This window comes from Dermacentor variabilis, chromosome 2 (genome assembly GCF_050947875.1).
Source record: "Dermacentor variabilis isolate Ectoservices chromosome 2, ASM5094787v1, whole genome shotgun sequence".
NCBI classification, from domain to species: Eukaryota; Metazoa; Arthropoda; class Arachnida; order Ixodida; family Ixodidae; genus Dermacentor; species Dermacentor variabilis.
The window spans coordinates 95659941-95677471 of record NC_134569.1 but is presented as its reverse complement, the minus strand read 5'-3'; the positions used below and the strand labels follow the sequence as shown (position 1 = coordinate 95677471).

Genomic DNA, 17531 nt, shown 5'->3' with positions numbered 1-17531 from the left:
ACACGCAGCGCACAGCATGCGAAGACAATGTTATCACGAGATGAACCTGGTATGTGTGTATCGCAAACGAAACCTGTAGCAACTGCCAGAGGACATCAACCCAGCGCGCGTCTGCCTACCTTCCTCCTTGGCGATGCTTCACTTCATTTCTCCTTCCTTACTTTGCTCAACGTCGCCTACACTTTTATCTAGGTTGTGCTGCTTTGCCATTTGCTCAGCATGCTCCTTCGTACTTTCGCTAGCTCAGAGCCTGCACTGATGACCTGTGAGGTGGCAGATGCCTGTTTTAGCTCCATAGTGAACTTTTCCACCAACACGAAGACACAGAATGGTTTTTAAGGTAATTAGGTGAGATGACATTGTTTGTGGCTGCTCGCCGATTTGCACAGAAGCACCAAACGTGCATTACAGAATGGATGAAACCAAGCAAGAGTATCGCTTGAAAACAGCTTTCTATCAAGTTCAGCCAAATAAATGCTTTTTCTGTCATTTTTTCCCCATTCTAAGTTTACTTGATTTACTGTATTGAAGTAAGATATTTGGATGCACCTGGTCATGTTGCCAATTATTCTTCGGATAAGACGAACAAATTTTCATGTTGCCTTCGAGTTAATCTTAAAGGGAGTCTACTGTGCATGGCACTGTAAAATGTGTTACCCGTGGAAGAAGACCACATTTCAAGTGCATGCCCAAGAATGCAAAAATATATCCTCCAGATACTCCCATGACCATTCCCCTTAAAATTACGAAGATCCCATGCACTATGAGAGTTGGTATAAGTGACGCTGTAATGAGCCGGCAAGATAAAACGGCAAATTTTGACAAAAGAGGTGCAAGGAACTTTCGCGACGAACGCGACCTGTAACCGTCAGCTCAGGTGGCAGACAAACACAACACAGCGCCACCACCAATCACAGCATCCAAACCTTCAGATGCCACAAGGATACCACACAATAGCATGTGCCTCTCAAAGAGCTGGTTGGTGTTTTCTGATGAACACGCCCACAACTCGGTTGCATGAGAGATGTTTCCCTCAGCAGAAAAACTAAGAGTACAAATTCAGGCAAACAAGCCTACTTGCTTCACCCTTTTGAGGGTCAATGCCATAAATAAACGCCACCACGAACAAGTCCCAAATGCAGGCTGCCCATGTGCCGAATCAGATTGCAGTGTATCTGCTTCTCTATTCTGATAACTATTTATGGAAGCCCATCTGGTTTCATGAATAAACAAGGTATGTTTGTACACGGAAATTTTTTTTTGTCAATTTATGATCATAAAGAAATTTCAGAAATTTTTTTTAAAGATAGGTCAGTCTGAAGATTTTAAATCTGCAATAATAAAATTCAACCCTGAGGGGCCACACTTGGCAAAAGAAAATTGACCCTCAGAAGGTTAAAACAGGAGAAATAGTTATAGAAATCAGTTATGCATTTGAATGAGCATATCTGTTCCAGTGAGGATGCTTAAGCAGCATTTGTTGTTTCGCTGTGTAAATCTGTAGGGAACAGAACAGCACCTGGACATTTGTAGCATTTGTACAGATGGCTATATGTACGAGACGACTCGCAATATTATGTATGTGCTGTACTATGTTGAGCCATGTCTGGTTGTGGCATAGTTTCTGTGAAAGTAGTTTCCGCAGTTGCAATGGCTTGCTTTTTTTTACTTTCCAGAGTTTCGCATTCCTCGTATTTTGGCACAGATGTACAGTAGCCAGATTTAATTGTTATACCAATAACGCAGCATGGAAACATGGTAGTAAACAGCTTATTTTACAATTTTTTTGTTTTATACAAAAATTCATTGTGCTACAGCTGCTCATTGTTGTATACAACATATTGTTAAAAACCGGTATTATTATAAGTGGGTTCGACTATAATGAGTATGAAGTGAGTACCCTGCAATACACCAAATAATTCAAGCACTCTCTTAGAAAAAGATCCTGTGCTGCAGTGTGTCAGGCCTATATATGCAGCAGACACAAATAAATCAGCCTGCCTTAGCTCAGAGCACCAGAGTTATATTTATGCTGAAAAACTAGTAATGAAATTAAATCACGAATTGGAAGTATCGCTTAACTTTTCACCTTACCTGCAGCACAAGTGGCAGTATAAAATTCTGGCTATGTAACCATAAAGTGCTGAATACACAATGTCTTGGAAATGCAATGTGATGTTTTAGCACATTGAATTGCATTTCCCTTCATATGTCTTGTGATAAATGTTTACAGAAAAACAAGAGAGAGAGAGATAGAGAGAGAGAGAATAAACTTCATTAAAAGAAAGGAGACTTGCTTGGGATTAGAGAAAGAAATACCTCAAATCCCATGCACTGTGGGAATAGATGTTATGCAAAGTATTTTGCAGGTAGCTGACTATCCAGCACTGTTAGGGACTTTTCAAAAAGTTAGCAGATTGCGGTGAAAGACGACAACGATGGCAACTACACATATGGCACAACGCGGGAAATAAGAGAGCACCAGGGTTGGTGGCAGAAGAAAAAGAAAGAGGAAGACACGAACAAATGGGCAGCTGCGGCCAAGAGGACCGATCGAACGAGGGCCGAGGGATGTTCGTGGAACGAGCCTGAGAGGGCTACCTGGTGTTACGTTTCGCCTACGACGCGCAGTTAGAAGCTGAGGATGACGAGCTGTCGGAATGCCTTGAGACCATTGAGGAGACGGAGACGGCAAAAAGACAGGAGCGCGAAATTAAAGAACAGAAAGAAAAAGAAGAGCGTGAACGTAAAGAACAGAAAGAGCGAGAGCAACAAGAGCGCGACCACGCTTTGGAAATGAAGCGTCTTGAGGTAGAGATGGAACGCGCTCGTAATGGAAGTCAGGCACACGGTGCAGGAGAACGCGTATTGTTCAAAATGACTGACCTAATGCGGCCGTTTAAGCTTGGAGAGGACATTGGTTTGTTCCTGGTTAACTTTGAGCGAACGTGCGAGAAGCAGGGGTTCTCTCGGGAAACGTGGCCACAGCGCTTGCTCACTTTGTTACCCGGCGAGGCGGCCGACGTAGTCGCTCGCTTGGATAGAGAGGAGGCAGAGGATTTCGACAAAGCGAAATCGAGTCTGCTAAAAAAGTACAGGCTGTCAGCGGAGGCGTTCCGTCGGAAGTTTCGGGAAAATGAGAAAGGCAGAAGTGAGTCATATACGGAGTTTGCGTACAGGCTTATGTCAAACATGCAGGAGTGGCTCAAAGAAGAGAAAGCGTTTGGTGACCACGATAAAGTTCTGCAGTGCTTCGGGCTAGAACAGTTTTATAGTCGGTTACCTGAGAACGTGCGGTACTGGGTCTTGGATAGGCCAGACGTTTGTACGGTGGCTAAAGCCGCTGAGCTAGCCGAGGAGTTTGTGACGCGTCGGGCTCGCGGAGCTAAGGACGGTCAAAAGGGTGAATTTGGCTCGAAGTTTGAGAGGCCGAAGTTCACACCCATGAGAGCAAAGGGGAACACACGTAGTGCGGATGCGAGTGAAAGCAGTGCGACCAAACGTAAGGAGACGGCGGCAGCCGAAGCCGAACGCAGAAAGCGGTTCGAGACGAGGCAAGCGCGCGTGTGTTATACGTGCCAGAAGCCGGGTCACTTTTCGGCGCAGTGTCCGGAAACAAAACCAAAAGTTGTGTTTTTGTCATTATGCAGCACTGACGAGAACATGAAGCTTCTCGAGCCTTACATGCGTGACCTCCTCATGAACGGGAAAGAGTGCCGAGTGCTTCGCGATTCCGCAGCTACAATGGATGTAGTTCACCCGTCTTACGTAGAACCCCATATGTTCACGGGCGAGTGCGCATGGATCAAGCAAGCCGTGGAAGCTCATAGCGTGTGTCTGCCCGTAGCAAAAGTGCTTATTGAAGGACCTTTCGGAGCGCTTGAGACGGAGGCGGCAGTGTCATCTATGCTGCCCCCCCAGTACCCGTACCTATTTTCGAACAGGTCCGATCACCTCCTGCGCGAGAAGGGGCTTTTGTTTGGTGAGGCTAGCGTTCAGGCCTTAACCAGATCGAAGGTTCGGGAGCTCGCTGCAAAGGCGGTAGTTGCGGGGCCGACGTTATCGAACAATGAGAAAGGGTCAGAGGCGCAGCAAGCTGATATTCAGAGCATGCCCGAACTGAATAAACTTGAGTCTGTAACGTTAAAGGCACCAGATACCGGAGAGGAAATTGCCGATGCGGGAAAGTTAGAAGAGCTATCTGCAGATTTGCTCATCGCGCCTACGTCAGACGGACTTGATAGGTTGCTAAAAGTCAGCCGGTCGGCTTTGATAGCCGAGCAAAAAAAGGATGGCAGCCTAGAAAACATACGCTGCATTGTCAAGGAAGGTATCGCCAGGAAAAATGCGCGTTTTGTGGAAAGAGGTGGGGTCCTGTACCGGAAGTATCTAGACCGCAGGGGAGTGGAGTTCGATCAGCTGATCGTTCCTCAATGCTATCGTCAGGATCTGTTGCGCTTGTCGCATGGGGGTTCGTGGTCCGGACACCTAGGAGTTAAGAAAACTAAGGACCGTCTCTTGCAAGAGTACTATTGGCCAGGGTGTTTTCGGGACGCAGACCATTTCGTGAGGACATGTGACACCTGTCAGCGGGTGGGCAAACCAGGGGACAAATCGAGGGCGCCGTTGAGATTGGTACCTATCATTACGGAGCCTTTTAGACGGCTCGTTATTGATACAGTGGGACCTCTGCCGGTAACAGCCACGGGGTACAGACACATTTTGACTGTGATCTGCCCAGCGACAAAGTTCCCTGAAGCAGTGCCGCTTAAAGAACTCAGCTCAGTTGAGATAGTCAATGCACTACTGTCCATATTTGCGCGAGTTGGTTTTCCTGCGGAAATCCAATCAGATCAGGGCACAGTGTTTACTAGCGCTTTGACGACAACTTTTCTCGAAAGGTGTGGGGTAAAGCTGTTACACAGCTCAGTGTACCACCCACAGTCGAATTCCGTTGAGAAGCTCCACTCCGTCATGAAGCGCGTGTTGAGAGCATTGTGTTTTGAACATCAAACTGACTGGGAGCTGTGTCTGCCTGGGGTGATGTTTGCATTACGGACCGCGCCGCATGCGGCTACGGGGTTTTCGCCAGCTGAGCTGGTGTACGGTCGCTCGCTTTGGTCTCCGCTTCGCATGCTTCGAGAATCGTGGGAAGGCAGGGGCGGCGACCCAGTCGTGGTGGAGTACGTGCTTAAGCTCCTCGAACGCTTAAGAAGGGCACAGGAGTTGTCAGGTGAAGCAATGGCAAAGGCCCAGCATTGGGCCAAGGTTTATTATGATCGGACCGCCAGGGCCCGTCGTTTTGAGGTGGGCGATTAGGTCATGATATTGCGCACATCGCTAAACAACAAACTAGACGTGCAGTGGGAGGGCCCAGCACGGATTGTTCAAAAACTGTCAGACGTCAACTACGTGGTGAGTCTGCCAGGAAAGCGGAAAGCACAGCAAGTTTACCACTGTAATCTGCTCAAACCTTATAGACAAAGGGAAGCAGTAGTGTGCATGATGGTAAACGTTCCCGAAGAGCTTCCGGTCGAGCTTCCGGGACTAAGCTCAGTGACGAACAGGAAAGACACCGATCAGGTCATTAGTGACTTAGTCAGCGGAGCATCGCTGTCGCCTGAGCAGAAAACCGAACTACACCAGCTCTTACAAGAGTTTCAAGGTCTGTTCTCTGAGAGGCCTGGTAGGACTTCTGTACTTACTCATGATATAGAACTTACCTCCCCAGAGCCAGTACGATCCAAGGCGTATCGGGTGTCACCCCGCCAGAACGATATTATGGAGGCTGAGGTAAAGAAAATGCTACAGCTCGGTGTTATTGAGGCAGGTGAGAGTGATTATACCTCCCCTTTGATTTTAGTTGAGGTACCGGGCAAGAAACCTCGTCCTTGCGTCGACTACCGCAGGCTTAATTCCATCACTAAGGATCAAATTTATCCGATCCCTAACATCGAGGAGTGCCTTGAGAAAGTTAGTAGCGCTCAGTTTATTTCCACCCTAGATCTTGTCAGGGGTTATTGGCAGGTTCCACTTACAGAAGAGGCTAGTAGGTATGCGGCGTTCATTTCACCAATGGGAACATTCCGTCCTAAAGTGTTGAGTTTTGGTTTGAAGAACGCGCCATACTGCTTTTCAAGCCTCATGGATAAAGTGTTGCGGGGACAGCAAGAATTCGCTTTACCGTATTTAGACGACGTAGCGATATTCTCCGCATCCTGGTCTGAGCATATGGCACACTTGCGGGCAGTGCTAACCCGCCTGCGCGAAGCGGGCTTGACAGTCAAGGCTCCTAAGTGCCAGTTAGCACAGGCCGAGGTTGTCTACCTCGGTCACGTGATTGGTCGGGGTCGTCGCCGCCCCTCTGAAATAAAGGTGGCCGCTGTGCGAGACTTCCCGCAACCGCGCACGAAGACCGATATTCGGTCGTTCTTAGGTGTCGCCGGCTACTATCAGAGGTACATCCCCAGGTACTCTGATATTGCGGCTCCCCTGACGGATGCTCTAAGAAAGACAGAGCCGCAAACAGTCGTCTGGGACGAGACAAAGGAAAGAGCTTTTAGCGCCCTAAAGAGCGCCCTAACAAGCCAGCCTGTGCTACGATCGCCAGACTACACAAAAGGGTTCGTAGTTCAGTGCGATGCTAGTGAGCGAGGCATGGGCGTTGTACTGTGCCAACGGGAAAATGGAGAAGTAGAACACCCCGTCCTGTATGCTAGTCGTAAGCTGACCAGTCGTGAGCAGGCGCCACCGAGAAAGAGTGTGCGTGTCTCGTGTGGGCCGTTCAGAAATTGTCATGCTATCTAGCCGGCTCGAGGTTTATCATTGAGACGGATCACTGCCCTCTCCAATGGCTGCAGACCATCTCTCCCAAAAATGGCCGCCTCCTGCGCTGGAGCCTCGCTTTGCAACAATATTCCTTTGAGGTGCGTTACAAAAAGGGGAGTCTCAACGGTAACGCCGATGGCTTAAGTCGAAGCCCCTAACGTAGGAATCAGCCTCAAAATTGTTTGTTACTGATGTTTTTCTTCCTGAGGCAGGATTTTTAACATATTGCTTTTGTTTAGTGTTTCAAAGTGATGACATGCTTTCTAGTGCAATTTTCCAATTTGTGGACGCGTTCTGAGTGCTGCTAGACTACTGTAAGGAACTAGGCAGTGGTATAGAAGGGGAAAGAGCCTGGCAGGGCTTAGTGAGGGTTGTGCCGTGCTTGCTGACTAAGCGGTTGAGTTTCAGCGTAGTTCTAACGCTTGCCGGGAACGAGAACAAAAATGTGAACTCTCCCGAAGTCACTTTGCAGTGTCCCGTGCGAACCTGAACGAGAGAACGAGGCCTTCTCTGTGCGCTGCGCTCAAGAAACGTCGAGGGACGCCCGACTTCGGTTATGAGCATCATCGAGCGACATCCCTCCGGACAGCGGATGCAGTCCCCTGACCATCGGGATCTCCTTCCCCCGGCGGGGCGGTCTGTTACGTTTCGCCTACGACGCGCGGTAAAGCCGGCACGGATGCAACGGACGCCGGGGCTTCGTTCAAAGCGGCAGACATTTTGGCCCGTTCGGCGCCGCCGCTACGCCTCCCCGCCAAGCGCGTCCAGGCCTGTTCTAATGCCACGTGTCTTCATGTGCGTGTGTGTGTGTATGTGCATGTTGGTGCCCACGCTTGTCGAAGCGCGGCAGCCGGGGAGAGGAGCTCCCCCCAACTGTGAAGCGAGGGGGTCTGACTGGCGCCGACACGACGTATCAGCCACCTTCTCTTCCCATTGTGCCCCAGCGGCGCCGGCACGACGGCTGCGCCACCTTATCCCATTGTGCCCGAGCGGCACAGTCACGTGCTCGTCTATAGAGGGGTTCCTTCTTGCCCTCAACTGCGAGAGTATAAAAGCAGCTGCCCCCGGACGCCAGGAGGGCTCCGATTTCTTCTGTTGAGTAACGTGCTCTCCCGTCTCTCTACTTCGGTCAACCTGACCGCCAACTCTTTGCGATGTTAGAATAAACAAGTTGTTTTGTTGTTACCAGTCGACTCATGCTTTGCCGGGACCTTCGGATGCTTCCAGTTGTACCCCAGGCCGCCAGGCCAACGCTACCCTTGGGGCTTGCGACCCAGGTGCAACAACGGGCGTCAGCGCCGAGTTCCCAACAACTCGTGCCAGCGGTGCGATTACAACACTGGGTGTACTGCTGGGCAGCCTCGGACGGGTTGCGAGCCACCGAACCGAGGTCCTGCCCGTGTCCCGTGCCTGGCTGAGTCCTGAGATCTTGGAGTTCCTGTGCGCTCGGGAGTCTGGTGCTCGCGAAGTTCCAGCGTCAAAATTTTGAGCCACCAACGAAACGGCTGTCGCCGCGTCCCCACCACGGCCTACCCAAGCCGCCTCCAATGCATATGGCGTGTCAACGAAAGTTCCTACCACATGTGAGCAACCACCGTGGGGGGGGGCATATGCCACAACGCCCAGACTCTGGGCGTTATTGGGTGAGGCACTGAACTCCGTGGTGTGACACGTCGTAAGACTTTATACGCTAGAAGATAATCTGTGCTAGAGAATATTACTTGTTTATGCGTAAGAGGATAGTGTGAATTATATGTCCACCTCCGCAACCCGTTCCATTACCGCCTTCGAGTCTTTTCTCACCGCACCGCACGTCAACAAGCGTGATGGTCCACGTGATTACCTTACACAGATGCATCAATGTGCTTGCGTAAAGCAAGCAACTGTGTTTGGGACGGGAACAAACAGCTGTTTGTTCCCGTCCAAAACACAGCTGACAGGACGAGAGACCTCACTTCATCCTCAGTTGTGTTTGATGCGAGCTTGTGTGCTACGAGAGAAGCAGGACAACTGTGATGACCCCGATAGCATGACGTAGACAGCATTACGACAGTTTTTCAGACACATTACAACCCGTTTCATTATGACCTGGGCCAATCTCAAAAGCAGTACAATGTTGCACAGAGTCATTCGTAGCGTTGCGCTACGAGAAAAGGATTGAATAATGTGAAGTGATCCCAAAGGCAGTGCACTGCAGTCTAGCAACACTGTTTCAAAGTGTTATCTGCCACAAAGTAAGAATGGAAGAAATTGACACATTCCCATTCGTGACGCAAGGGAAAGAGAGTGGCAAGTCTGTGGCCGAAGGGAAACTAGTGCACGTACGTGTACTCTAGATCGTGCTATGTGACGTGAAACAAGCATCACTGGTTTCAAAGAGCCAGTTGGCATTGGCACAAGAGAAGCCTGTGCACCGTTGTGGCCTGATGGTTCGAGCATCGGGCTGCTGTGCTTGGTTTCAGAGGTTTGCTCACACCGTTACACAATGAATTTCATTAATTTTAATAAAACAAGGCGGAACAGGAACCTACCTACCTCCCACAAGGTACCTGGGGTGAGCCAAAGAAGGCTTCGTATTAAAAAGCAAGGATCAAGTTCATTCTCCGGAATTACGCTTAGCCAGCAGATTCAACACCTATACTGCAGCGGTAATTTGTTGCTAACGTAAGAAAATGAGGCAGGCATTCATCCTTAAGACGTGCCTTTTCATTTCTGCCTTGTCATTCTTTTCAGCACTGTCACAACCACTTGTTAGGACTTTGACACATTAATTACAAGAAAGTCCCCAAACGGAAAAGAAAAGGTACTGATGCTAACCTTGGCATCGTAAGACCGAGGAAGCAGGACATGAGAGTGAGTGCCCAGTGGAGAGACGAGAGTGATGCGAAGATTTCCACGGGGCAGGAACTGAAGCGACAGCACCACTTGGACATGTTCCAAAAAGCGTACCGAGTCGCGCCGACCCCAACAGCCACTGGCATTCATTTGCACCTCCAGCCGTTCTCCTTGACGGTTTGGAATGGTCCTAGATGATATAAGAAACAAAAATGAAGTGACAAGTCCATCGAAGTCAGGTTGCTAAAAAGCAACAATGATCTGCGACAGCCTCATCACAAGACCCTCACCATCTACTTATTTGATGATTGGTGGAGTTTTATATCCTAGAGAAGCTGCAGCAGAGGGCTTAGGTTAGTTTTGACCTCCAAAGGTCCTTTAATGCGCAACAAAATGGCAGTATCTGGGTGTTTTTGCACTTAAACTGTGCCTGCAGTAGCTGGAAATTGAACCCGTGACCTTGTACTAAGCAAACATATTTCTGCCACCACTTAGCAACACTAAGTAATGAAGTACAGTACAGTGGTGTTTGTAGCCAGCATTTTTAATACCATGAGCTTGGGAAGAACTGAGAATACTGGAAGGCTAAATAGAAGGAAAACTTCCAGGCCGTAACCTCATTGTTAACAACATTCCTAGAAGATATGTCGAAGGAAACATTCCTTAAATGGTCATTACAGATTCTTGGCCACTGGACAAGTTTTGAGGAAAGATGATAAAAGATAAAATTTAAAAGTCTTAAAGATAAAAGTTTGCAGTGACAAAAAAATGCATGCATCTTTTTCACATCCTTGTGCTCATGTGCATGCATGCACGCATATGAACACAGTTTATTTTGAATTTTGTATTCTCATAAGGCATATAGATTAGAATGTAATCTTTAAAGAAAAGCCTGATCCGGTACACTGTCATAATAGGCAACAAGCACATACCATCCAGCATCTTCCGTGTCAGACCGACAAACATGTTGTGGTGGAGCAGTGGTCCACTGTTCCGCCAGAGCTGTCATGGCATCTGCGTCCATCAGGCCATAACCAAATTTGTGGCTGACTGTAAAGATGAGATAAATATAACAAAAAAAATGTAATGGGCTGCTGAAATAGAACCTTGGTGCCTGGTAAACGTAATGCATCTTATTCCAAGAGTGCTCCCATTATTGGTTACAACTCATTAGGTAACCTTATCTATTTGAGGAAAGTGGTACTAGCCTCTACGGCCGACCCCATTAGTTGTCCAGCCCTCCTCTCCCAGCAGTGGCTCAGGCCGAGATGTCATTACAACAAGGTGCTGCATGTCACGCCAGGTGAGCTTCGGGCTGCGCGAGTACAAAAAGAAGATAACAAGAGTGAAATTTAGGAAGTCTGACGACCAATCAGAACATGCAACAATATTATGGCGCACATGAAAAGATCATGCTTCATGTTGACACTGTAAGAAAAAGGGGTCCCAACATAATGTGCGATTTAGAAGCTTACTTGGCTTCCAAGGCGAGTGCACAGATTCCAGCTGCCAATGGAGCAGATGCTGATGTTCCTGTATGTGCTTGGGTGCATAATGTGTCAGTATTAGGTTTAAGCCGAAACGAGAGGTCCATGTCAACCGTCACCTAAGAAAAAAAGAGTTCACAATGTCTTCAATAGAGCTTGTATGCATGCCTTAAGGCACAGCTTCTCTATATCTTCTTACACAAGCTTAAAGGCCAAAATGGAGACAAGCCAGACTGTGATGTGTCATCAAAATGTCATCGTGAATAACATGCCCTTGCATATAACTGGCACCCTCAATAACAACCCTTAGAAAATTGAAAAAATATTTGTGTACAACTTGTGCAAATAAGCACACATGACATTGCTCTGGTATTTATATAAATAGCCCTGTGCAATCATCTGCACAAAGCAAGAACAATATTTTTGTGTATTCAGTTACTACAGCTCTCACTGCTTCTCCTTGTTGAAGTGCAATATCGCTTCGCAGCAAGCCTCCGCATAGCAGTGAAACCTCACTGCAAGGTGAAATTCATGTACAGCTAGAACTATTGTTAATTCTTTCTCTTTTTTTAAATACTGAAAATTAGTGTGTGCAAAAAATATGACACTATTCATCTCAAAGCCAGGTTCACATCTGCAAAGCCTGCCACGAGCAAAAAAATAAATATCATGCGTACATCATTGCTGTATCAATAGGACTATTACCAATGCTTGACCTCCTAATAATCACAAAAGTTCATAAGTCCTATGTAAATAATTATGGAGTGAACAAAATAAACCCAATGACATATGGAATAGAAGAAACTCTATTTCAAAAGGCAAATTTAATATGAAATACACTTGTAGAAGTAGGGCAAAATTATAGTATCAAATAAAAAGGAAGTTGACACTTAAACACACATCAGCACTGTTATACATCACTGCTAAAGAAACAGCAGCACACACACAAAATAGAAAAGAATGCTTGCAAATTGCTGAAATATCACATTAATTTGGTAGTTTTGTGCATTTTAATGCAATTCGCATTCTTTGGCTATTTCAGGCGCTTTAAGTTTTATTTATCTGTCTGTCCATCCGTCTCTCTGTCTGTGCGTTTATTTATTTATTTATTTGTTTATTTATTTATCTATCTATCTACCAAATTATGCTGACCCAGTGGCCCATGACAGCTGGGACCACCAGTTATGCGTTCGTGGGGTGATGCCATCGTGGTTGTCCCATCGTCGTAATTTCAGTTTTGTCATCTGACTTTCGTCCTTCTTCTACGCCAACTCAGCAGCCCAAGTTGCCTAATAGTATGGGCCACTAGGTAGGCGCTTGTAGTCATGATGCCATCGTGCTCATTGTGTTGTCGTAATCTGACTCGCACCATCATTGTCGTACATTAGTTGTCATACTGTCATCTTGAGGCCGTCGTGGTCATTCCTTCATCATTAATCCAGCTTCGTCATTTGAATCTCGTCATGCCGTCGTCATCATACAGCCTTTGTGATGCAGTTCGTCATCACGCCATCATCAAAATACACTCATCCCCACTCATTTTTGTCCTTACACCGTTGTCAAGTCATCATCGTCGTAGGGTCATCGTCATGCATTTGTTGTCATACCGTCATCATGATGCTGTTGTGGTCGTTCTATAGTCATGATCAGACTCACGTCAAGTTATTGTTGTCAAAAAGCCATTTTCATATCACTTTCGTCATGCCATCATTGCCACGCTGTTGCTTTACCATTACCATCACTTTGCAACTGTCATCCCATTGTTCTCATACCGTTTTCATCATTCCATCAATGTCATTTCTTCGTCTTCATTCTATCATAATTATGCTGACATCATTCAATTACAATTATGCCCTTGTCATCGTGATATCATTGTCATTGAGCCGTTGTCAAAAAGTTGCTGTCATGCATCCACTGTCATGGTCGTACCATCACCGTCAGTTGAGCTTCGTCATCCGGTTGTCATCATACCGTTTTTGCCATGGCATGAGTGTCACATCATCGTCATCATCCCATTCTCCTCATGCTGTCGTCATTATACCATTGTCAACATTCTAGAATAATCATCTCATTATCGTCCCGACGTCTTCGTCATAACTCCTTTGTCATTCCATTGATGTCATGCCTTCTTCGTTGTTGCACTGTTGTCACTGCGTTGCTATCATACACTCATCACCATGCTGTCATGCTTATGGATGACCTTGGCAAGTGAGTGCCATAGTAAAGTGGCCCGATACCAGAGACACCATATGTCATATGTAGACGAAACAACGGATGCCTCACAATGATCACTACATATATTAAATTACAATGACTTCAGCAATAGAGAGCATTTCTACATTGCTTGAATGCTAATAGCATTGCCATGGACAGTCATCATGAAATGGGTTCTGCTGTAATTTCTTTTATTAAATAAATATAGCACTAACAAAAAAAGTGTTTTTTCAAGGAGCACTAAAGAGAAACACTAGATCAGTTTAATCTAACACACAATTGTTCTGAATCCCATTCATGTTCGGTTGAAAAGGCTAATTGATAGCTGAGAAGACAATCTTAAGTTTCATGGCCACACCAAGGTGCCAATGACATCATTGCAATGTCAAAGATTTCACTGCATTTTTGAAGGTACAAGTTCTTTTTGGCAGAAAGGTTCAGAAATGTTGGCATGGTGAATTTGTCAATTTTAAAGTGAAATATGTTCATTTCTTAATCAGAAAAGACATGAGCAGTTTGACAAACATCCAGCAGATGCTGCCAAATTTATTATGTGTACCGATACAGAAATTTCAATCTGGTAACTCCATCTTCCATATTCCATTTGCGCATCCTTCCTGGCCTATAATGCCTGTGCTCATGGCAAGACAGATGCAATTTTCAATTCTCAGAGTTTAATCAACCTGTCTAGTTAACTCAAAAGGACACTAAAGGCTAACTTACTTAAATGAAAATAACAGATTAGTGCTACAAGATGTCGGAAGCATCACTTATTTGAGAGCAGAGCCTTTGTAGGTGAAAACAAGCAAAGGTTGGGATTGTGCAGCCACCATAAAATTTATTACCAGCTCCCATGACCTAACATGCCCTGTATATAATTAGTAAATTGTAGTTAACCAGTGCCAGTGATGATAACAATGGTAATTAGGTTGCATTTCCACATGATGTAAAATGCACTTTCGTAAATTTTGTAGGATTTATTCAAGATGTATTTATCAGTGCTGCCTCTTCAGATCACTCTACTGATACTATTAAAAGATATGTGGTGTCCTTTCTCTGTGTGTTTCTGATTCCGATGTACGATGAGAAATGAGCTGACACCTTCGCTATTATCACTTACGGAGCGAATGTAGCCCTACCGAGCGCTTATTACTTTTCACTGTTAGCAATAAATATTGTTTAAGTGTACATCGTAATTTTGTGTTGTTAATTCATACTCATTGTCATTATGACTTACATGCACCACGAGTTAAGGATGCGTTTATGGAACCATCAGCAGTGGCTGGAATCAGAGCTTGCCTTCCGCCCTAGCTGCATGAGCTACACAAGAGTATTCATTGCAGGCGAGTTCAACTGCACAAGAATTCTTTGTCCTCACCAGTCTTGATTCTCTTTGGAACTAAGTCATATCCCAAAACAAAACAAATGTATGTTGCACTGTTTTAGAAGAGCAACTCAGCATTGTAGGTTAAATACAGTCGAGTTCCGTTAATTCAACCTTGATGGGACCGACGAAACTGATCGACTTATCCGGCAGGTCATATGCATAAAGAAAGATACATAAAGATGCATAAAGATGCATACAGAAAGTGAAAACACACCGCTGATTTACTTGCAGTATTTGATCGATTCTAACATACCCTTGAATGCACACTTTCTATGAGTCCAGAGTAGAAAATTAACGTAGCGATAACATTAATGCTCCTAAACAAACAAGAAATATAACACGCACCTGATTTTTTAGCAAGAAATATGGGCAAAGATTTGATATGCGTTTCAGTCAGGCCTGTCTACAAAAAGTGCCTTACTTTACCAAAAGGAATTGATTCTAAGAAATGTGGAAGCAAAAAAACTTACCCTAGGAATATTCCTAGATTTCTCTAAGGCATTTGACAGGATAAATCATGCTACAATGTTAGAAAAACTCTAATGTTATGGAGTTCGTGGTGTTATTTTAACTTTAATCAAAAGCTATTTATCTAATCTGCAACAATGTGTCTCAATCAACCGAGAGCTATCATCACCCATGAAAGTTAAAAACGGGGTACCTCAAGGAAGCATATTGGAACCCTTGTTATTTATTAGCTTTATTAACGATATTGTACAAATTGACAGCTCTGTAGATTATTTAATCTACGCGGATGATACCAGTCTATTTTTTTCTGGTGAAATGGCTGATGACCTCATCGTGTCTGCAAATGAAGTGCTAAATAACATATATGCATGGAGTATAGCAAATTCACTACACATTAACTGCTCTAAAACCAAGGCTGTACTGTTCCGTGCGAAATCTAAATTATACGAAATGACTCTCAAGCTAACCCTTAATAATAACGAAATTGAATTTTTCCAAACTGTTAAAACTCTCGGTGTTCTCTTCCATGAACATATGGCATGGAGTCACCATACGGAATACATAAGCCATAAACTTTGCAGTTTTGGGTGTGCTGCGTCGGTGTCACAATATATTACCTGTGAAATAAAAACTATTATTATGTAACGCTCTTTTTTTCTTCGCATTTACACTATTGTCACCTGGTTTGGTCCACAGGCTCTAGAGCATCATTAAATAATCTGGTCATGCTGCAAAAAAATGCCCTGAGGTGTATTGAAGGTGTATCGCATAACGCACACACTGCTTCATTATTCATAAAGTATAGAATTTTAAGAGTGAACATTTATTACGAATATAAGCTCTTGTCAACATTTAAATCAGCAATACACAGAGGAAGTACCCTTTTACATACGTTGGCTGATTTGCAACCAAATCCGGCCAGTCGCCTTACCCGACATGCAGAGAATTGATATGTACCATGTCCTCGTACTAATTATGGACTGCAAGCATTACATTTCTGCCTGCCGAGTGTACTGAACAAATGGAAATTAATCATTGAAAGTTTACGTAATTTGTCCAATATTGATATACTGCATAGAATGTCCTGAATGTCCTCTTCATGTAATATTAGGTCACTTTTGTGATAGTTAATTAATGACATGCATTATCTATTGCTTTGTTTTTTAATGTATTTTTTATATATTTCAGAGTTTTATTTTGCGCTTTGTTGTGACGGGCCACACGTGTGTTCCTTTTGTATTGTCGCTCTCCGCTGCCTGTAATTTTGTAATAAAACATTGTTTTCCGGGTGATGGGGCCAGTCAAGCTGTTAAATGCAGATTTTTTTCCCATCACACCTAACCACGTCCATGTGCACTTTTATGTACCTGCCATATGGTTGAATAAACTCAAATTCAAACTCAAGAGTGGCGATCGATTTCCTGAAGTCAACTTCGCGCAATACAACAGTGTTATGCGGCAAAGCAAACAAAGACCACGAAAGCAGTTTTTGCTTAAATTTTTTTTTCTGAGGGGGGGGGGGGGGGAGGTGCGCCTTAAAATCGGGGAAACACCGTTATCAGACATTGTGGGCATTAATGCTGACTATATATGTTAGTATCTAGTGTCCTTTTAGCATTTCTCTTTAGTGTTCCTCTAAATAGTAAGCCCCAATATGGCAAAACTGTTGCACAACATTCAAAAATTGGACATACATACCGGAAAGGACAAAACCGTATCAAACTGCTGCCACCAATTCCACCATGCAGCACCCAAACCCAGAGGTACTACCAGCACCATAAGCATGCTGTCAGTCAATTTTAGAGCATGGAATATAAGGTAACTTACTGTACTTCGTAAGGGCACCAAAGGGCATTGGTGATTGTGATGTATAGAGTTGAAGGAAATTGTGGCTGATAGCAAGTCCAGTGTTACATGTTAGCGTTAGAGTTGCCTGTGTTATTCTGTCAAACATAAGATGGCCAGAGAGATGTGTCAAGTGCAAACTCGGGGCACAGAAATGGTAAGTACATTAGATGATGGTCAGTTTTTGCACATGCGAACACATTTCACTCTTCCATTTACCATGGCTCTAGATTTATCATTCACATGTAGGCAAGTCTTGCATGTAAATTTACTTCAAATAGCTGTATCTTTCATTAAAGTGTACCACACAAAATTAGTAAGTCATTAAATTTAGATGTTTTACAGAGAAACTAAGGGTCCTTAAACACAGTCTATGCTCGTCACAACGGACCTGCAAACAACAGACTTTCAGCTATAAAGGACCATATTTCAGCTTTAGTTTGTTCTACCTATTTCATGAATGCAAC

At 44.9% G+C, this 17531-nt stretch overlaps 1 protein-coding gene across 1 annotated transcript in view; it reads right to left on the bottom strand.

Annotated features, from left to right (window-relative positions):
* Fur2 (furin-like protease 2) overlaps positions 1 to 17531 on the bottom strand; it is a 77789-nt gene that overhangs the window by 41433 nt on the left and 18825 nt on the right. The window contains exons 9-12 of the mRNA XM_075681360.1: positions 11139 to 11269; positions 10872 to 10978; positions 10596 to 10713; positions 9646 to 9853 (exon numbers count right to left, since the gene is read on the bottom strand). Coding sequence (XP_075537475.1) covers positions 9646 to 9853; positions 10596 to 10713; positions 10872 to 10978; positions 11139 to 11269 — 564 coding nt within the window. The remainder of the gene's footprint in view (positions 1 to 9645; positions 9854 to 10595; positions 10714 to 10871; positions 10979 to 11138; positions 11270 to 17531) is intronic.